The following is an 18,728-nucleotide window of genomic DNA, read 5'->3' as shown; positions in this document are numbered from 1 at the left end:
GACGGCGAGCCGGTCCTCATCGACTTTGGCCTCTGCGCGGAGCGCGGCGCCGTCGGCTCCAGCGAGGAGACCTTCGCGGGTACGGCGCGTTTCGCGTCGGCGAACGCGCTGCGCGACGGCCCCGCGGTGCCCGGCGACGACCTCGAGTCGCTGGCCTACACGATGGCCTATTTACTGTGCGGCACGCTGCCCTGGAGCGCCGAGAGCGAGGCGACGGCCGACGACGTCATCGACGAGGCGCGCGCGCTCGCGGATCAGAAGGACGCCGTCGAGCCCGGCGAGCTGGTCTCGGGCGTCCGCGACGACGACCCGCTCTTTGGCGTTGCGGCGGACGTCTGCGCCGACCTCCTCGCCGAGGCGCGGCGGCCGGAGCCGGACGCCGCGCGCGCGGCCGCGTCCATCGCCGCGAGGCTGCCGCGGACGCCGCCGCCGCTGGACTGGGTCGCCGCGGGCGTGGCCTGGGACGCCGAGGGCGTGCTCCACCTGCCGGGCTACGATAGTTAACGCCGGGGTACGATAGTTAGCGGGCGGGTCTAGCTCCCGAAGCTGCCGGTGATGGCGAACTGGAGGCGCTTGACGAGGTCGCACTGCTGGGCCCGGAGGACCCAGGCGTAGTTGAGCTCGAGGCGGGCGAAGTTGGCGGGCGCAAAGGAGAGGCCGACGCCCGCGGCGGCGCGGGTCTCGTGTGCGAGGTCCTTGGCGAGGGCGCGCGGCCCGGCGTAGAGCAGGTCCGCGTCGACCAAACCGCCCGCGTTCGCGAAGACGTGGCCCCGCGCGCCCTGCGCGCCCGGCGCGCCGGGGAGCGGCGCCGAGAGGAGCGCCGCGGCGGCGTAGAAGAGCGTGCCGCCGGTGGCCGCGCCGGCGAAGGGGAGCGCGTCGTCGTCGGTCGTCGCCTCGGCGGCGTGCGGGTCCCACGCGTCCGCGGCCGACTCCGCGGGCGCGGACGGCGACCGCATGTCGCGCCAGGCGCGCAGCAGCACCGACGGCGCGCGCTGGGGCCGGTCCGCCGCCGCCGGGTCCAGGCCCGGCGGCTTCCGGGCGCCGACGCCGCAGCGGTCGAAGCCCCGCAGCGCCGACGGGCCGCCGAGGTAGAACTTGTCCGGCTTGTGGAGCGGCAGCGACGCGCCGTTCGTCGGCGGCGCCAGGGCCGTCGCGATGGGCGGCACGTCGCTCACGTCCTTGAAGATGTTCTCGCGCAGGAGGAGCGGCAGGCCGACCATCGCGCCGACGCGCGCCGCGACGGACGCCGCGACGAACCCGTTCGCCGTCGCCGCGAGCCGCGCGTGCGCCTGCGCGCCGGCCTCGGCCTTGACGAAGGCCGCGTCGCCGAGGCCGCCGACGCCGGCGACCTCGACGCGGTGGTGCGCGGCGGCGCCGGTCGTCGGCGCCTGGGGGACGTCGCGGCTCTCCGACGAGCCGCCGTAGCTCAGCGACCACTTGTCGCTGAGGCTGCCGTCCTGGAGCCCCGCGCGCCGCGACCACTCGGCGAACCAGTTCGCGCCGAGGCTCAGGCGCGCCGCCGTCGTGCCGAGCTGCTGCGCGCGCGTCTCCGCGGCGCCGGGCGCCCAGGGCGCCTCGCCGGCGCCCTCGTTGAACGCGGCCTCGAGCACGCGGCCGCCGGCGACGCGCTTCTTCAGGGACACCTGAATCTCGTGGTTCTGCTGCGTCGACTGGTTGAGCGTCGCCGTCGCGAGCTCGCCGTGGCCCAGCAGCGACCGGAGCGTCGCGGACGACTCGAACGTGACGTCGTTGCCGTTCGTCGGCGTCGTCGTCGCGCCGACCTTGAGGGCGTAGGGCTGCTTCTCCGCGACGCGCACCGTGACCTTGGCGGCCGTCGCGCCGGGGTGGCCCTTGTCCTCGCGCAGCGACGCGCTGACGCTCGAGAAGAGGTCCGTCGCCTCGAGGGCCTTGACGCCACTGTCGACGGACTTGAGCAGCTCGCCGAAGGTCCGCGTGTTCTGCTGGAACGCTTCCGTGATGACGTAGGGGCGCGTGCGCGTGAGGCCGACGACCTCGACGCCGGAGCAGGTGCAGGGCTCGGCTGAAATGTCCATGCTCGCTCCCTGCGGCAATTTATTTCTGGCCTGGGTCGTGCCTGGCCCGACGGCGTCCGATGGCCGACGCGCTCCCCGTTCTCGGCACGGACGTCCGAGCGCGCGCAGGGGACCTGCTCGCAGCGCCGTAGGGGCCTAGTAGGGGCCGTCGCCGCCGTCGCCGCCGCCGCCGCCGGTGGAGCCGCCGGAGAGGCGGCCGCCGAGGCTGCCGCGGCGCCGCCCGGCGCGAGGCCGGCGATCTGGGTCTGGGACTTGTTCGCGAGCATGGCGAGTATCTGCTCGTAGGACATGCTCGTCAAGCCCCCCAAGTCCGGCGCCAACGCCGACCGCATCATGTCCGTGTCCAAGATCCTCACGGGACCCCCCGGAGACGATGTTGGACCAGTACCTCTCGAGCCCGGACGCAGACGCGGCAGGCGCGCGTGGAACCCAAGCGCTACGAGTTGCCGGCCGAGACGCGGCGGTGCATGTTGGTGTCCCTCATCCTCATGAGCATGGGTGCGCTTTTCCTCCTCAAGGAGACCGCTTTCATGCTAGCCAGCAAAGGCATGCCCGTGTCGAGCCACAAAGTCGCCCGCTTGGACAAGGCTCGACGCGAAGGAGCTCGCGACGCGCGTGGCGAGAACGAGCAAGTCGGACGTTTCGCCGCGCCGCGCGCGCGCGCGTTCGCCGCAGGTTCCGGCCGAGCTCACCTTGCAGCACGCTTGAACCATTTAGCTCGGGCCTGCCGGCGCCGCCGCCGTCGCGCTCGTGCTGCGCGCGCGCGCAGCTCCAGACCGCTCCGGAGCGCACGCGCGCACGCAGCCATGGCCTGGGAAGCCATGCTCCAATCCCTGGCCCACCCGCTGCTGCTGCGCTACTGGAACGCGTGGACGACGTCGTCGTTCGCGCTCACGCTGCTCTTCGCGCCGTCGCTCTTCGTGCGCGTGCCGCTCGCGTGCTTGTGGGTGCTCATCAGCGGCGTTCTCGCCCTCGCGCAGGGCTGCTACGTCGTCTACCAGCTCGTCATGATCGGCTGCGCGCTGAGCCTGCTGACGGTGCTCCTGACGCTCCGGCAGGCGTCGACGCTCGCGAACCGCTTGTTCATGGCGACGCCGGCGCGCGAGCGCCTGCTCGAGGAGCTCCAAAAGGCCGTGACCTGGGAGGAGTACGTGTCGCGCGCCAAGGCCCAGGAGGACCAGGCCTGGGTCGACGACGAGAGCTCGATGCCGTCCGCGACGCTGCTGCGGCGCGCGATCGACGACCTCAGCGCCGCGCGGAGCCGGCGCGGCGCCGACGCCTGCAACGCGCTGCGCTTCGCGCTGAGCGGCGTCACGAAGCGGAACCACCTGGGCATCGAGGGCCCGGAGTGGTACCCGCCGACGAGCCCGACGGCGACGAAGCGGCTCATCGACTGCTACCTCGACGAGGTCGTCACGGGCCTAAAGGCCGTGTCCAAGGCGGCGGACGTGTCCGTCGAGGACAAGGCCCAGTTCTTCGACCAGGTGCGGCGCACCGTTGGCGTCACGGCGCTCTGCCTGTCGGGCGGCGGCGCGATCACGATGTACCACGGGGGCCACATTTTGGGCCTCATCGAGGCGGGCGTCTACGATAGCGTGCACGTCGTCTCCGGCACGTCCGGCGGGTCCATCATGGCGGCCATGTTCGGCTGCAAGACCAAGGCGGAATTGTTGCGGGACGTGCTCGTCCCGGGCGTGTCCACGGACTACACGAAGGACGGGCGCCAGAGGCGCGAGGGCCACCGCTTCTTCCCGCCGCTGTGGCAGCAGCTGCTCAACTTCGCGAGCAGCCGCGTGCTCGTGGACCGCGAGGCCTTCAAGCGGACCTGCGACTTCTACTGGGGCGAGATGACCTTTCTAGAGGCCTACGAGAAGACGAAGAAGGTCACGTGCATCTCCGTGTCCGCGCAGCGAGCGGGCGGCGGCTCGGGCGCGGCGCAGCGCCTGCTCATGAACCACATCACGACGCCCCACGTCACGCTGAGCAGCGCCGTGTCCGCGTCCTGCGCCCTGCCGGGCATCCAGCGGCCCCAGCGCCTCGAGGCCAAGGACGACCGGGGGAGGGTGGCGCCCTTCGAGGTCGACGGCGTCTCGTGGATCGACGGGTCCATCCAGGCCGACGTGCCCTTCAAGCGCATGGCGACGCTCTTCAACGTGTCGAACTTCATCGTCGCCCAGGTCAACTTCCACGTGAAATTGATCGTCGAGGACTCCGCGGGGCGGCCCGAGGGCCCGTGGCGCGGGTCGCTCGCGCGCCAGTACCGGCGCGTCGTCGGCGCCGCGGAGCTGTCCGTGCGCATGCGCGCGACGATGCTGAGCCAGCTCGGCTTGATGCCCACGCTCTACGGCAACAACATCCGCAAGGTCTTCTCGCAGAAGTACCACGGCGACGTCACGATCAGCCCGCGGTTCACGTACGCGCAGACCGTCGGGCTCAGCGCCATCTGCAACCCGACGGCGAGGGACATGGACCACTACCTCCGGGGCGGCAAGCGCGCCATCTGGCCCCACGTCTGTAGGATCCGCCGCATGGTGCTCCTCGAGAACGCGCTCGCGGAGTGCTGGAACGACGTCAAGGACGCGCGGCGCCGGTCCTTCGGCGACCTCGGGGCGGCCCAGCGGCCCTGCGCGTCGCCGACCATGGCCATGGGCAACGAGGCGCCCGACGGCGACGACTCGCCGGGCGCGCTGGCGCGGCGGCCGAGCGTGACGTTCGCGAACCCGGCGCGGGGCGACGACTCGACGGCGTACCGCCAGCTCGAGTGGGAGCACAAGCGGCTCCAGACGCGCCTCGAGCGGCTGCGGTCCGAGAACCTCGACCTCCGCAAGCGCCTCGCGGGCATCCGCGACATGTGCGTCAGCGACCGGCCGCTCCCGCGCGCGGGCTCCGCGGACTCGCTCCGCCGGGAACTCTCCGCGGAGTCGCTCTCGCCCCGCGCCCGCGCGGATAGTAATCCCAAGTAGAGCCTGGGCCATTAGAGCATCCGCCGCCGCTTCTTCGCCAACATCTTGCGGTAGGCGCGCTTGTACGTCTGCGTCAGCGACGTCCGGTTCGCCTCCCAGGCCGCGTGGATCTCGTCCTCGCCCGCCGCGGCCGCGTCGAGCGACGCCACGGCCGCCGCCCGCGCGGCCTCGGCGCCGTCCCAGAGGCCCACGCGCGCGAGGGGCAAGGCGCCGTCCGCCGCGACGGCGGGCGCCGCGACCGCGGGCGCCGCCGCGGGGGCCGCCGCCGCCGCGGTCGCCGCCGCGGGTGCCGCGGGAGCCACCGCGGGCGCCGCGGCGAAGTTGAAGCTGTGGCCGAGCGAGCCGCCGGAGGCGGCGAAGGGGATGGCGACGGTGCCGCCGCCCTCGCCGGCGAACTCCGTTTTGGGCGTCGCCTTGAAGATGTCGCGGAGCGAGTTCCACTCGTGCGACCCGACGGCCGTGCCGTGCTTCTCCTCCGCCGCCGCGGGGGCGCCGCCGGAGAAGTCGAAGCTGAAGCCCGCCGACGCCGCGGGCGCCGGCGGCGCCGCGGGCGCGGGGCTCGGCGCGGGCGGCGGCGCCTTCTTGGCCTTCTTGGCCTTTTTCGGCGCGGGGCTCGGCGCGGGCGCCGGCGCGGCGGGCTCGCCGTCGCTCTCGGACTCGGACTCGGACTCGGACGCGTCCTCGGCGGACCGCGCCGCGGCGGCCTTGAGCTCCGCGCCGCGCCGGCGCGCGTCGGCGATCTGCCGCCGCATGGCCTCGATGGACGACGACGCGTCGTCGCGCGGCGCCGCGGCGGGCGGCGGCGCCGCGGGCGCGCCGAGCAGCGCGTTCATGATGTCGAGCGCGGTGTCGCTCTCGGCCGCGAGGCCCCGCGAGACGGCGTCGGCCGGCGACGCGGCGGCGGGCGCCCCGTCGGACGCCGACTCGGACTCCGACTCGGACGCCGAGGCGTCGGACTCCGACTCGGACGCCGAGGCGTCGTCCGCGGCGGGCGCGAGCGCGCTCGTGCGGCGCTTCTCCGCGGCGATCTCCTCGCGGAGCTTCTCGATCTCGGACCGGGCGTCGCGCGCCGGCGCCGGCGCGCCGAGGATGGAGTTCATGATGTCGAGCGCGGCGTCGCTCTCCGCCGCGAGGCCCCGCGCCACGCCGTCGCCCTCCGAGGGCGCGCGCGCCGCGCCGTCCTCGGACTCGTCCTCGGACTCGTCCTCGGAGGACTCGGCCGCGGCGCTCGGCCCGGCGCCCGCGGCGCCGCCGGCGAGTAGCGCCTCCATGACCCCGAGGGCGGCGTCGCTCTCCGCGGCGAGGCCGCGCGCGATGGCGTCCGCCGGGGCCGCCGCCGCCTCCTCCTCCTCCTCGGAGTCGGAGTCGTTCGCCGGCGCCGAGGACGCGAGCAAATCCCCGAAGATGCCGAGCGCGTTGTCGCTCTCCGCGGCGATGCTCCGAGAGACGGCGTCGGCCGGCTCGTCGTCGTCGACGACGTCCTCCTCCTCCTCCTCCTCCTCCTCCTCCTCTTCGGCGTCGCTCTCCATTGCGTCAAACTCCGCCTCGGCGCGCGCGGCCTGATCGTCCTCCTCCTCGTCCTCCTCCTCGTCGCTCTCCATCGCGTCAAACTCCGCCTCGGCGCGCGCGGCCTGATCGTCGTCGTCCTCCTCCTCTTCGTCATCGCTCTCCATCGCGTCGAATTCGGCCGCCGCGAGCGCGGCGCGATCGTCGTCGCCGTCGGCGTCGGCGTCGTCGTCGTCCTCCTCCTCCGCCATGGCGTCGAATTCCGCCTCGGCGTACGCGGCGCGGTCGTCGTCGTCCATGGCGTCGTCCATGGCGTCGGCCGGCGCCGCGCGCGGCGGCCGCGGGACCGGCGCCCACGCGTCGTCCGAGGGCGGCGCGGCGGCGACGTCCGGGAAGCGCGTGACCCGGCGGCCGCGCTTCAGCGCCGCCGAGGCGCCGCGGTCCCGGACGATGCGCGCGTCGCGCGCGACGGTCTTCGCGCGCCGCTCCGCGCGCTCCTCGTCGCGCTTCGCCGCGCGCGCGGCGACGGCCGCGCGCTCCGCGGCGAGGCGCGCCGCGAAGGTCGGCCGCGCCGGCGCGACGCCGAGCTTCATGCCCGCGCGCCACGTCGCGTTGTCGTAGGTCTTGATGCAGGCCGCGGCGGCGTCCGCGGCGACGTCGACGTAGCCGAAGCCCCGCGACAGGGCCTCGAAGCGGCTCCGCGCGATGGACGCGCTCGCGACGCGCCCGACCTTGGCGAAGAGGGTCCGCAGGTCCGCGTCCGTGACGTCCGGCGCCAGGCCGCTCACGTGGAGGCGCGTCGTGGTGGCCGCCATCGAGGCCGAGCTCATCGCATCGCTTTAGCTCCACTGCAAATTGCAGTGCAATATCACAGTACATGAAGTCAAGGATGCTCTTCGGGCAGCTCATCGGCTGCAGTTAACTTCTGGCACGTCGGGGCAGCCCGCCATGGACTCGTCGGAGGTGCGGCGCGCGCTCTTCGGCAGCGAGGCGCTGCCGCGGCTGCCGCCGCGCGTGACGCCGCAGCACGCGCGCGAGAACATGTCGCCCTACGAGGCGGCGCCCGCGTCGGTGGGCAAGGCGCCGCGGCGCCGGGGCGGCGCCCCGTTCCGCGACCGGACCAACAGCCTGGACCAGTTCGGCGCGGCCTACGGCGTGGCCCCCGGCGGCGGGGCCCAGGCCCGCGAGTGCTACGAGCCCGACGCGCGGCGCCGCGGCGGCGGCGCGGCCGCCGCGGCGCCGAAGCCCCGATCCGCGCGCGCGCCGTCCGGCAAGCGGTCCGGGTGCGGCCGCCGCGCGCCCGAGGCGGCGCCGGGCCCGCGGCCGTCGTCGGCGAGCGAGGCCAAGGGCCCGCGGCGCGTCATCGTCGCCTACGGGTCCCCCGAGCGCGACGCGCTCGACGCCGCGAACGGCGTCGACACCGTCGGCAAGAAGGCGCTGAGCCCGTCCGCGCGGCGCCGCGCGCGCCGCAAGGCCCGCAAGCTCGACATGGAGGCCCGCGAGCACCGGTCGTCCTCGGCCTGGAAGTCGGAGCCCTACGCGTCGCCGTCGCGGCGCGCGCGTTTGGCGGAGCGCGCGCCGGCCGCCGCGACGCCCGTGGCCGTCGTCACGCCCGAGAGTCTGGGGTCCGACGCGTCGCCCGGGGAGATCGCCGCGCGAACGCCCGTCGCGCGCCGCAACCACCGGCGCCGCCACAGCGAGCGGAAGCGCCGCGGCGCGGACGCGGACGGCGGCCTCGTGCTCACGTCGCTGACGCCGGGCTCCGAGGAGCGCGAGCGCAAGGCTGCGGAGCGCCGGCGCCGCGACGGCGCGCCGCGGCCGCCGGGGAACGCTGCCGCCGTGTCGCCCGACGAGCTGCCGCCCATGGCGCCCTTTGGGGCGACGCCGGGCGCGCGGCCCGCCGCCGCGCCGTCGCCCGCGGAGACGGTCATCGTCGACCCGTCGCCCGGCGGCTGCCCGTCCGCGTCGCCGCCGGCCCACGGCGCGCGGTCCCTCTCGCCCGAGTCGCCCGACGAGGTCGGCGCGGCCGTCGCGCCGGCCTTCGCGGAGGACGCGCTCATGCGGCGCTGCGTGACGCGGACGAAGCTCCTCGAGTACCTCGACGACGACGGCGACGACGACGGCGCGCTCGCGAGCCCGCCGACCTTGGAGTCCGAGGACGACGAGGCGCCCTGGGGCGCGCGGCCGGCCTACGACCGCGCCGACGTCTACGGCGGCGCGCCGGGCGCGCTCGAGGACTTGGACGACGCCGTCGACGCGCGCGCGGCCGAGGACGGCGACGCCGTCGACGTCGACGACGGCGACGCGCCCCGGGACTGGTCCCTCACGCTCCGCGGCGGCACCATCGACGAGCACGACCCGGCCTGGAGCTGGCGCTACGACTTCATGGCCGAGCCCGGCGCCGCGCCGCGCGACGGCGACGACGACGACGACGACGACGACGACGACGCGCTCGACTCGCCGCCCCTGCGGCGCGGCGACGACAGCCTCGAGGACGGCGACCCCTTCGCGGCGCCGCCGGGCGCGCGCGCGAACCTGGGCGCGACCTTCGCGGGCGCGCGCGCGGGCCCGCCGGCCGGCGGCGCGCGCCTCGACCGCGGCCTCGGCGACCTGCCCCTCGCGCCGCTCCCCGAGGAGCGGCCCCTCCTCATCGACGCCCAGGGCGTGCCCCTCCTCGACGCCCAGGCCGTCGACCTCTGCACGGAGCGCCTCCGCAAGCACGACCCGGCGACGGGCGCGCCGCGGTGCCGCCCGGCCTTCCGCCGGAAGGTCCGCGCCGCGGCGACGAGCCGCCGCGCGTCCTACTGAGCGTCCTCCTCGCGCCCCGCCCCGCCCTAATTGCCCGTTCAGCACGCCCCGCGCGCGTCGAGCGCCCCCGTTTAGTACGCCCCGCGCGCGTCAAGCGCCCCCGTTCAGCACGCCCCGCGCGCGTCAAGCGCCCCCGTTTAGTACGCGCCGCGCGCGTCGCGCTCGAAGGCGGCGACGATGTCGAAGAGCTCCGGCGCCTCGAGGGACCCCGCGGCCGCGGCCGCGGCCGCGCAGACGCGGGCCGCCTCGTCGTCGAGGCCCGCGCAGGACGGCCGCTGGCCGCCGCGGCCGCGCCGCGGCGGCCGCGCCGCGCGGAACGCGGCGAGGCGGTCGTCGAAGTCGAGCGCGCCCTCGTCGGCGCCGCGGCCCTTGGTGAAGGGCGCCACGCGGCCGTCGGGCTGCGCGTTGTGCGCGCCGACGACGCACGCGAGGAACGCGCGCCGATGCTGCTTCGGGTCCCAGGCCGCGCAGACCTCCGCGGGGTAGTGCGGGTGGTCGATGCCGGCCGCGCCGCGCGCCGCGGCGTGCACGGACGCCTCCGCGTACGCGCAGGCCGGGAGGAAGCTCCGGTCGCAGGGCCCGGACGCCTCGCAGCGGAGGCACGGGTCGGTGGCGCCCTCGTTGGCGAAGAGCGTCTGGTTCTCGGGCCGCTTCGCTTTGGGTTTGAGCTTCGCCCAGAGGCACGTCGACGCCGCGCCGGCGACGACGTCCGGCAGGCCGCCGCAGGGCGCGAAGGTCTCGAGCAGGCCGTCGGTGCCGTCGAAGCCCGGCGCCGTCGCGTCCACCGACGCCTCGTGGAAGACGCCCGTCGCGCACTTGAGCCGGAACCAGGCGCCGCCCGCGAGCGCCGCGCAGACCTGGAGCGGCCCGTCGAAGAAGCCCCGCCACGCGCCCGCCTCCGGCCGCCGCGGCCGGAAGACCTGGAGCGCGCCGTGGCCGACGCCGTGGACGCACGCGTGGTACGCGTTCGTCGTCTCGTCGAGGAAGGCGCACGCGCCCTCGATGAAGCGCGCCGTCCTTCGGGCGTCGCCGCCCGCGACGCGCGCGGCCGAGAGCATGCCGCCCCAGGCTAAACCGTGCGCGTGGAACGCGCCGGAGCCGAAGACGAAGGCGCAGTCGGGGTCGGCCCGCCGGTCCGCGGCGACGCGCTCCGCGGCGTCGAGCGCGAGGCCCAGCGCCGGCGGGCCGAGGCGCTCCGCGGCGACGTAGCCCACGTAGGCGGCGAAGACGTGGTTCTCGCGGAACGACGACTCGGACGCGCAGTCGGCGCCCTCGCAGCCCGCGGGCCTCGCGATGGACCGCTTGAGCTCGCACCAGGCCTCGAACATGCCGTTGACGCCGACGCGCGGCAGGTACGCGTCGAGGACCGCGTAGATCGTCGCGCGGTCGCGGCGGTCGAGGCGCGACGTCCGGCGAGCCGCCTCGTCGCCGCGGCGCGACGTCCAGCTCGCGCGAGCCGTCGCGAACGGGTTCGCCGGCCCCGTACCCCGGAGCGCGCCGGGCGCCGTCGCCGCGGCGAAGTGGCGCGCGAGGTCCTGCCGGACCGTCGCGCCGCGGAGCGCGAGCTCGGCTCGGAGGCGCGCGGCCCAGCAGGCCGTCGCGTTCGACGTCTCGCGCCAGACGCCGAGGCGCAGCGCCGCCGCCGACGGCGCGTCGCCGCGCGCGCTCGGCGCGAAGAGCGTCGCGTTGAGCGATGCCGTCGCGTTCGTTGTGGCGATCCACGCGACGTCGCGGCCGCACGGGTTCGTCGCGGCGGTTGCGAGCGTCGCGAGCGCGACGAGACGCAGCATGGATCACTGCAGTGGTTCCGCCGTGCGACTAGTCTCGCGAGCAGCGCATCACGCTTTTCGTGTCACGCAGGTCGCTGCGGCAGCACCCATATTGCCGCAGCCTTCATCGTCGAGGTAAGCAGCCCATGCTGCCCCGCACCATACCGATACAATATCTTCAAGGAAGGGCTTTATCGTGTTTTTCGATTCAGTGGAATTCGCTTGCGCCTGGATCCGAAAGAATCGAGGTTCCTTTCGAGCCTTTTCCCAAGTTAGAAAGTGTCATACACCGCACCCGTCGACAGCGGCAGCCCATCCGACACCATGGCCATCGGCGGCAAGCGCGGCCGATCGGCCTCCATCACCCTGCCCGAATCCTGCACGAAGCACAGCCGCTCGTCGCCCGTGCCCTTCCGCGAGCAGGAGCTCGACGACGGCGACGCGGGCTCGGAGTGCGCCCTCATCCTCGCGCCGTCGTCGCCGAGCTGGAGCCCCGCGGCGCCGGCCCGCGGCCTCGCCGCCGCCGAAACGCCGCGCCGCCGCTTCCCGTCGCCGCTGCAGCGCGGCGGCGGCCTGCACGACGTCTTCGGCGCGGTCGTCCTCGGCACGCACGGCTTCTGCTACTCCATCGACGCGGGCAACTGCGGCCTCCGCGACGGCGCGTCGGAGGTGCGCCGGAGCTCCCTGCGGGCCGCGGCCCTCGTCTGCAGCGCCTGGCACGGCCTCTGCGCGGCGACGCTCGAGTGGGAGCGGCAGCGGCACGCGGACGAGGCGCGCGCGCTCCTCGACGCGCGCGTGCAGCCCCTGGTCTGCGGCGCCCACCTCGCGCCCTGCGCCCGGAGCGCGGTCTGGGACGCGGCGCGCGCGCCGCCGGCGGAGCGCGCGGCGTGGCACGACCCGCCGCGGCTCGCGCTGCTCCCGTTCAAGGAGGGCGACGTGCTCCTCGTCGACGCCGCGAAGCTCGCCGCGCACTGCGACCGCCTCGCGGCGGAGTGCCCGGACGTCGCGCCCCTCGTCAAGGCCGCCGCGGACGCGCGCACGCTCGTCGGGGAGCTCGGCAAATTCGCCGCGGCGGACGCGGCGCCGGCGTTCGGCGGCGACCCGCGCGAGCTCGCGCGCCGGCGCGCGCTCGAGCGGACGTGCCGGGGCCTGGCGCGCGTGCGCGTGACGCGCCTCGCGGCCGTCGCCCTCCCGCGGCTCCGGGCCGACGGCCGCGGCTGGGCGCCGGCCCGGGGGCCCGGCGGCCGCGTGCTCGTGGAGGTCGGCGCGCATAGCCTCCGCGGCGACGCCGTCGCGGAGCGCGTGGCGCCGCGCGACCTCGCCGCGCCCAACGTCGAGGCGCTGCTGCCGGCGGAGGCCGCGGGCGACGCCGCCCTGCTCCGCGGCGCGGATCGCGCGGGCCCGTGGACGTCGAGCCTGCCGCTGCCGCTCTTGGAGCCCGGCGTCGTGCGCAGGGTCGTGCCCGCGGACTACGAGGCGCCGCGCCTGGACTGGCCCGCGCCGGGCGGCGGCGAGGTGCCCAAGGGCGCGTCGCTCTGCGCGATCCGCGGCCGGCCCCAGGTCGTCCTCGGCTGCGCGCGCGAGGCGCGCGAGGCGCCCGGCGGCGGCCTCCGGGAGGCGGTCACGCTCTTCGTCCGCGACGCCGCCGACGGCCGATCGGCGACGGCCGAGGCGGGCACCTGGGGCATGGACGAGTGGACGCGCGGCGACCTCGACGTCTTCGACGAGCCCCGGCCGCCGGTGCTCGGCGTCGGCGCGGACATGGCCGCGCCGCCGTCGCTCGCGCACCTCCTGCTCGACTGCCGCGACGGCAAGCACGAGATCGCGACGCGCGCGGGGCTGCTAAGGGCGTGACCGTGATTTCCGACCGGAGCGACGCGCGCCGTGTCGTTGACGACGATGACGACGGTCGTCCGCGCGGTACCGCGAGGCCTGCCGCGACGGTAGGCCTGACAGTACGGCTGTAGGCCGAGCTGATCATGATGTCGGCGACGCCGGCAACACGACCACGACTCAGCTCTCGCCGCAGCCGTCGCCGGCAGTGCTCGCAGACCTTCGCGCAGCGCCGCGCCGCCGACCGCTCGCGGACTTGTCGCGCGGAGGATGCCGCCGAAGAAGGTGGAGACGACGGAGGGCCAGGCCGGCGCGGCCAAGTGGGGGCGCGTGAAGACGTCGCTGAAGATGGGCGTCGTGGGCCTGCCCAACGTGGGCAAGAGCAGCCTCTTCAACCTGCTCACGGACCAGAGCGCCCAGGCGGAGAACTTCCCCTTCTGCACCATCGACCCCAACGAGGCCCAGTGCGGCGTGCCGGACCAGCGCTTCAAGTGGCTCTGCGACCTCTACAAACCCCCGAGCAAGGTGCCCGCGAAGCTGCTCGTGACGGACATCGCGGGCCTCATCAAGGGCGCGTCGGAGGGCGCGGGCCTCGGCAACGCCTTCCTGAGCCACATCCAGGCCGTCGACGGCATCTACCACTGCGTCCGCGCGTTCGACAGCGACGAGGTCATCCACGTCGACGACTCCATCGACCCCGTCCGCGACCTCGAGACGATCCAGTCCGAGCTCTGCAAGAAGGATTTGGCGTACGTGACGAAGCAGATCGAGGCCCACGAGGCCATCAAGAAGGGCGTCAAGCCCAAGAAGCTCACGGAGGCGTACCTGTCCGCGCGCGACAAGATCGTCGAGCACCTGACGAACGACAAGCCCGCGTTCATGGCGGGCTTCACGGACGCGGAGATCGCCGAGTTCAAGGTCTGCGCGCCGGCGCTCATCACGACGAAGCCCATCGTCTACCTCGTGAACCTCTCGAAGAAGAACTACATCGCGAAGCGGTCCAAGTGGCTGCCGAAGATCGCGGAGTGGATCAAGGCCCACGGCGGCGGCACGTCCATCCCCTTCTCCGTCGAGTACGAGGAGGAGCTCTTCGAGGCGAAGAAGGCCGGCGGGCCCGACGCGGTCAAGGCCATCGTCGAGTCGAACGGCGGCGCGAAATCCGTCCTGCCCCGCATCATCAAGTGCGGCTACAAGGAGCTCAACCTCATCTACTTCTTCACGGCCGGCGAGAAGGAGGTCCGCGCCTGGAACATCTACGACGGCTCCCTCGCGCCCCAGGCCGCGGGCGCGATCCACAGCGACTTCGAGCGCGGCTTCATCAAGGCCGAGCTCTGCGCCTTCGACGACTTCAAGGAGCACTGCGGCGGCAAGCCCACGATGGCCAACCTCAAGGCCCTCGGCAAGTACCGCCAGGAGGGGAAGACCTACAAGGTCAAGGACGGCGACATCATCGAGTTCAAGTTCAACGTGTCCAAGTAGGGGCGGCGGTAAACGTGGCGTTGGAGGTTCTTTTGTAGTCGGCGCGAGCGGGGTTCCGGCGTCGATTGCGGGCGATGAAAGGCATGCTTCAGATATCTCACTACTCGCTAGAATTTTCTTTACACATGTCTCGACATCCAGGATTCGGCTGCTCTATTGGCCGCTCGAAGGCCCGCAGAGATGATTTTTGGGTTGAGGTCGTGGGTTGGAGCGCGCTTGGCCGAGCGGTCTAAGGCGATGGATTTAAGCCCCATTATCTTCGGATGCGTGGGTTCAAACCCCACAGTGCGCAGTGGTAGAGTGGAGGTGGCCGAGTGGTCTAAGGCGCTGGTTTTAGGCACCAGTCTTCGGGCGCGGGTTCGAACCCCGCCCTCCATACTTTTTTTTGCCTGCATCTCTCTTTTTGCCAATGGCACGTGTATAACGACGACGCGTGCGAGTTTCAAAGTTTGGATGTCGACGACAAGGGGGGGGCGGGCGGTACGCCGTGTGCGTTCGCGAAGCCCCGCGCGAAGAACGCCAGCCTTACGCCCCGGCCCGCGCGTGTCCTCGAAGCGCACGCTGGCGCCGCCCGGCGCCGCGGACCCGTCGTCCGAGTCGCGGCGCATGCAGCCCAAGCCCGAGGACACGCTCAATCCGCGAAGGCGCGCGCGCGAAGAAGTAAAACCGCCAGCACCCTTACCCCGGCCCGCGCGTGTCCTCGAAGCGCACGCCGGCGCCGCCCGGCGCCGCGGACCCGTCGTCCGAGTCGCATGCAGCCCAAGCCCGAGGACACGCTCAATCCGCGAAGGCGCGCGCGCGAAGAAGTAAAACCGCCAGCACCCTTACCCCGGCCCGCGCGTGTCCTCGAGGCGCACGCCGGCGCCGCCCGGCGCCGTGGACCCGTCGTCGAAGACGAGCATGCAGCCCCAGGGCGCGATGAAGCGGTAGACGTCGTCGTCGGACGTGTCGATCCACGTCGCGCGGAGCCGCGCGGCCTCCTCGTCGTCGAGCTCGTGGAAGATCCAGGCGCGCTCCAGCGGGAAGTGGAAGAACTCGTCCCGGTAGGCGTCGTCGCCGTACGCCGCGAGCCGCGCGGCGACGTCGGGGAGCGCGTCGACGACGTTCGCGCGCTCCTCCGGGTCGTCGCGGACGTTGAAGAGGAACGTCTGGGGCTCGTCGCCCTCGAAGCAGACGCGCTTCGCGTCCTCGCGGGAGAAGCCCGACGCGTCGAGGTCCGGCTCGAACCAGCCCGAGTCGCCGTACTCGCGGATGAGCTTGTAGTCGCCGTCGCGGACCACCAAGCCCGTCGCGGACACGGAGAAGAGGATGCGCCTGCGCGGCGCGTTCGGTGGACGCGTCGGCGCGGTGCGGGGCGCGCGCTCTCGGGGCGCGTTCAGGGCGCTCGTCCGCGCGCTCTCGGGGCGCGCGCGCTCCCTCTCTCTCGAGGCGCGCTCGTCGACTCGAGACGCGCGCGCGTGCGCGCGCGTCTCCTCCGGGACGCCGGCGCGCGCGTCCGCGGGCCCGTGACCTGGGCGTCGTTGATGGCGCCCATGTGGTCCACGGAGTCGTAGCCCGGGCCGAGCTTCGCCGCGACCTCGGGCGCGGCCGTCGCCGTCGCCGCCGACAGGAACGTCGCGAGCCAGTCGACGTGGTGGAACAGGTGGTTGTAGGCGCGGCCGCGGGCCACGGTGCTCAGGAGCGTCGGCGAGTAGAGCAGCGCGGGCAGGCGCAGCGCGCCCTCCATGAAGTCGAACTTCGCGCCGCGAAGCGGCGCGTTGCTGCCGCCCAGGTACCGCGCGCAGGGGAAGCCGCCGTTGTCGCTGTGGACCGCCACGAGGAAGTCGCGGCCGCTGTCGAGCAGCGCGCGCTTCAGGCCGAAGATCGCGTCGTCCATGAACCGCAGATTCTTCGCAAAGGCCAGCCGGCCCGCGGTGAGCGTCTCCGCCAGTCCGTCGAACGCGTCGTCGTCGACGTCCACGCCCTCGAGGCTCCCCTCGTTGTCGTGGGCGCCGTGGAAGGCGAGCCAGACGTACTTCGCGGCGTCGCCGCCGCCGCGGAGCCGCCGGAGCGCCTCGCGCGCGAAGACGGCCGTCGTGTGCTCGCCGAGAAAGTCCAGGCCGCGGTCCCAGCGGAAGGATGCGTCGTCGCCGTCGTAGTAGACGAGATCCGCGAGCGTGTGGGCCTCGTCGACGGCGTCGTCGTCGGCCGAGATGACGCCGCCGCCGTACTCGTCGACGGCGTGCGTCGTGTAGTGGATGCCGTCGCTGAAGTAGCCGAGGAACGTGTCGAAGCCCCGTTTCCACGGCAGGTACTCCGTCGCGCAGTGGCCGACGTTCCACTTGCCGACGCCGTGCGTCGCGTAGCCTAAATTCCGGAGATGCGCCGGCAGGAGCTCGTGGCCGAGGGGCACGCTGTAGTTCGCGTCGCCGACGACCTCGAGCGGGCCCCAGTAGTCCGCCTCGGGGCTCGCGAACCCGAGGCGGTGCACGAACTTGCCCGTGAGGAGCGCCGCGCGCGCGGGCGTGCAGTAGCTCTGGCCGTAGTACGACGTCAACTTGACGCCCTCCTTGGCGAGGCGGAAGATCGTGGGCGACACGACGGCCGGCGGCAGGTCGCGCGACTCCCACAGATCGTCCCAGCCGACGTCGTCGAGGACGACGTGGAGGACGTGGGGCATGGTCCGCGACGCCGCCTCGCGCCGCGCGGCGCCCGCGAGGGCCGTCGACGCGGGGCCGCCCCCGGGCGCGCGGCGCCGGGCGGCCAGACCGATCGCGGCGGCGACGGCGAGGGCGGCGGCGAAGCGGAGGCTCGGGCGCCGCAGAAGGGTCGTCGGAAACGCGCACGGGGCCTCGGCGGGCGGCGGCGTCGACGGAGCGTCGCCGGAGAAGAGCGGGCGCACCTCCCAGGCCCCGTCTTCGGAGCTCTCGGACGACGCGTACGAGTCGCCCATAGCCGTGATGCGTCTCTAAACGTAGGGGGGGGGGGGGAGGAACCGCGGGAGGACGGGAGGGACCTCACAGGGCGGGAGGCGCCCAGCAGGGTAGTCGATAATAATCCGATGACAATCGAGCAAAATAATGCCTCGGTCGGAAGGCCTACACAGACACCGTCTCGGACAAGCGCGGACGCACGCCTCGGCCGGCCTGCTGCCACGCCTACCTCCGGCCTCGCCGTCGTCCGGCGACCGCGCGGCCGCGGGGCTGCGGCTGCCGGCGTCGAAGCGGCGCGCTCGCGCCCGGCGGCGCGCGCCGCGGCCGCCGTCGGCCGCGGACCACGCGCGGGCGCGCCGACGGTGGCGCGACTCCCGCAGGAACCGCCGAAGACCGAGACACGCACCCGGCTCTTCGGCCCTCGTCGTGGCACGTACTCGACCTAGCGGCGGCGGGTGCAACATAGGCTCAACATGCCGTACAAAAGCCATCGTTGAGCTGGGCGAGCAGCATGGGCCTCTTCCGCGTTCTCGAGCTGTTCTAGGCGGCGATGCGCACGCTCCTGCTGTGCGCGTGCCTGCTGCGCGACGCGATCGCGTTCCCGTTCCCCCCACCACCCCGGAGACGACCCGCGGCGCTCGCGGCGCGGTCGAAGACGAGCAATAACCGCTGGGCGGACCGGCGGTCGAACTACGCCATCGAGTCGTCGTGGCGCAACCCGGCGAGCCCCGACGTCGTCTACGAGATCGACCGCAAGGTCGTCGTGCGCCACCTGCCCGCGGGCGCCGACGCGGCCTACCTCCGGGACGTGCTCAGAGACGCGTTCGGCGCGCTCGCGTCCGTCGAGGTCGCCGCGGGCGACGTCGCCTACGCGGTCTTCGAGGACCCGGACGACGCGGCGACGGCGGCGCGGACGTCCGTGCGCGTCCGCGCCGGCGGCGGCGAGGAGCGGACCATCGACTGCGAGGCCTTCGAGCCGCGCGCGCGCGCGCCGCCGGCCGCCGTCGACACCGTCTTCGTCGGGAACCTGCCCTTCGGCCTCGGCGACGACGCCCTGGCGCGCGTCTTCGCCGGCGGCGGCTGCGGCGCGCTCGCCGCGCTCCGGCGGCCCCGGCCGGGCATCGCCTACCTCCGGTTCGCGGACGAGGCCGGCGCCGCGCGCGCGGTCCGCCTCGCGGGCACGCGCGTCGCCGGCCGCGCGCTCCGCGTCGACTGGGACGACGGCGACGCGGGCCGGCGGCGCGACGGCGACCACGGGGAGCCGGCCCGGCGGCGCGACGACTCCGGGGCCGGCGACGGGCCCGAGCCGGCGCGGCGCGACGCCGCGGCGCGCGGCGGCGGCGCGGCGCGGCGCGAGGCCGCGGCCGCGGCGCGCGGCGGCGGGGCCGCGGCGCGGCGCGAGGC

The 18,728-nt window shown here is 74.2% G+C and overlaps 3 protein-coding genes across 3 annotated transcripts; 1 reads left to right on the top strand and 2 right to left on the bottom strand.

Moving 5' to 3' along the window:
* Window positions 1–533: 533 nt before the first annotated feature.
* Window positions 534–2,054, bottom strand: AURANDRAFT_62685 (hypothetical protein; the record flags this gene model as incomplete). The annotated part of the gene is made up of 1 exon (XM_009036705.1): window positions 534–2,054. The coding sequence occupies one exon, from the start codon at window positions 2,052–2,054 to the stop codon at window positions 534–536; it is 1,521 nt and encodes a 506-aa protein (XP_009034953.1).
* Window positions 2,055–13,203: 11,149 nt separating this feature from the next.
* Window positions 13,204–14,412, top strand: AURANDRAFT_23601 (hypothetical protein; the record flags this gene model as incomplete). The annotated part of the gene is made up of 1 exon (XM_009036948.1): window positions 13,204–14,412. One exon carries the CDS (start codon window positions 13,204–13,206, stop codon window positions 14,410–14,412), a length of 1,209 nt encoding a protein of 402 aa, XP_009035196.1.
* An 824-nt stretch (window positions 14,413–15,236) lies between these two features.
* Window positions 15,237–17,071, bottom strand: ARS8 (hypothetical protein; the record flags this gene model as incomplete). The annotated part of the gene is made up of 2 exons (XM_009036704.1): window positions 15,237–15,726; window positions 15,894–17,071. The coding sequence occupies 2 exons, from the start codon at window positions 17,069–17,071 to the stop codon at window positions 15,237–15,239; spliced, it is 1,668 nt and encodes a 555-aa protein (XP_009034952.1).
* Between the last annotated feature and the right edge of the window lie 1,657 nt (window positions 17,072–18,728).

Source organism: Aureococcus anophagefferens (assembly GCF_000186865.1).
Source record: "Aureococcus anophagefferens unplaced genomic scaffold AURANscaffold_5, whole genome shotgun sequence".
Lineage (NCBI taxonomy): Eukaryota > Pelagophyceae > Pelagomonadales > Pelagomonadaceae > Aureococcus > Aureococcus anophagefferens.
The sequence above is the reverse complement of the archived record's forward strand: the minus strand, read 5'-3'. Positions and strand labels throughout refer to the sequence as shown.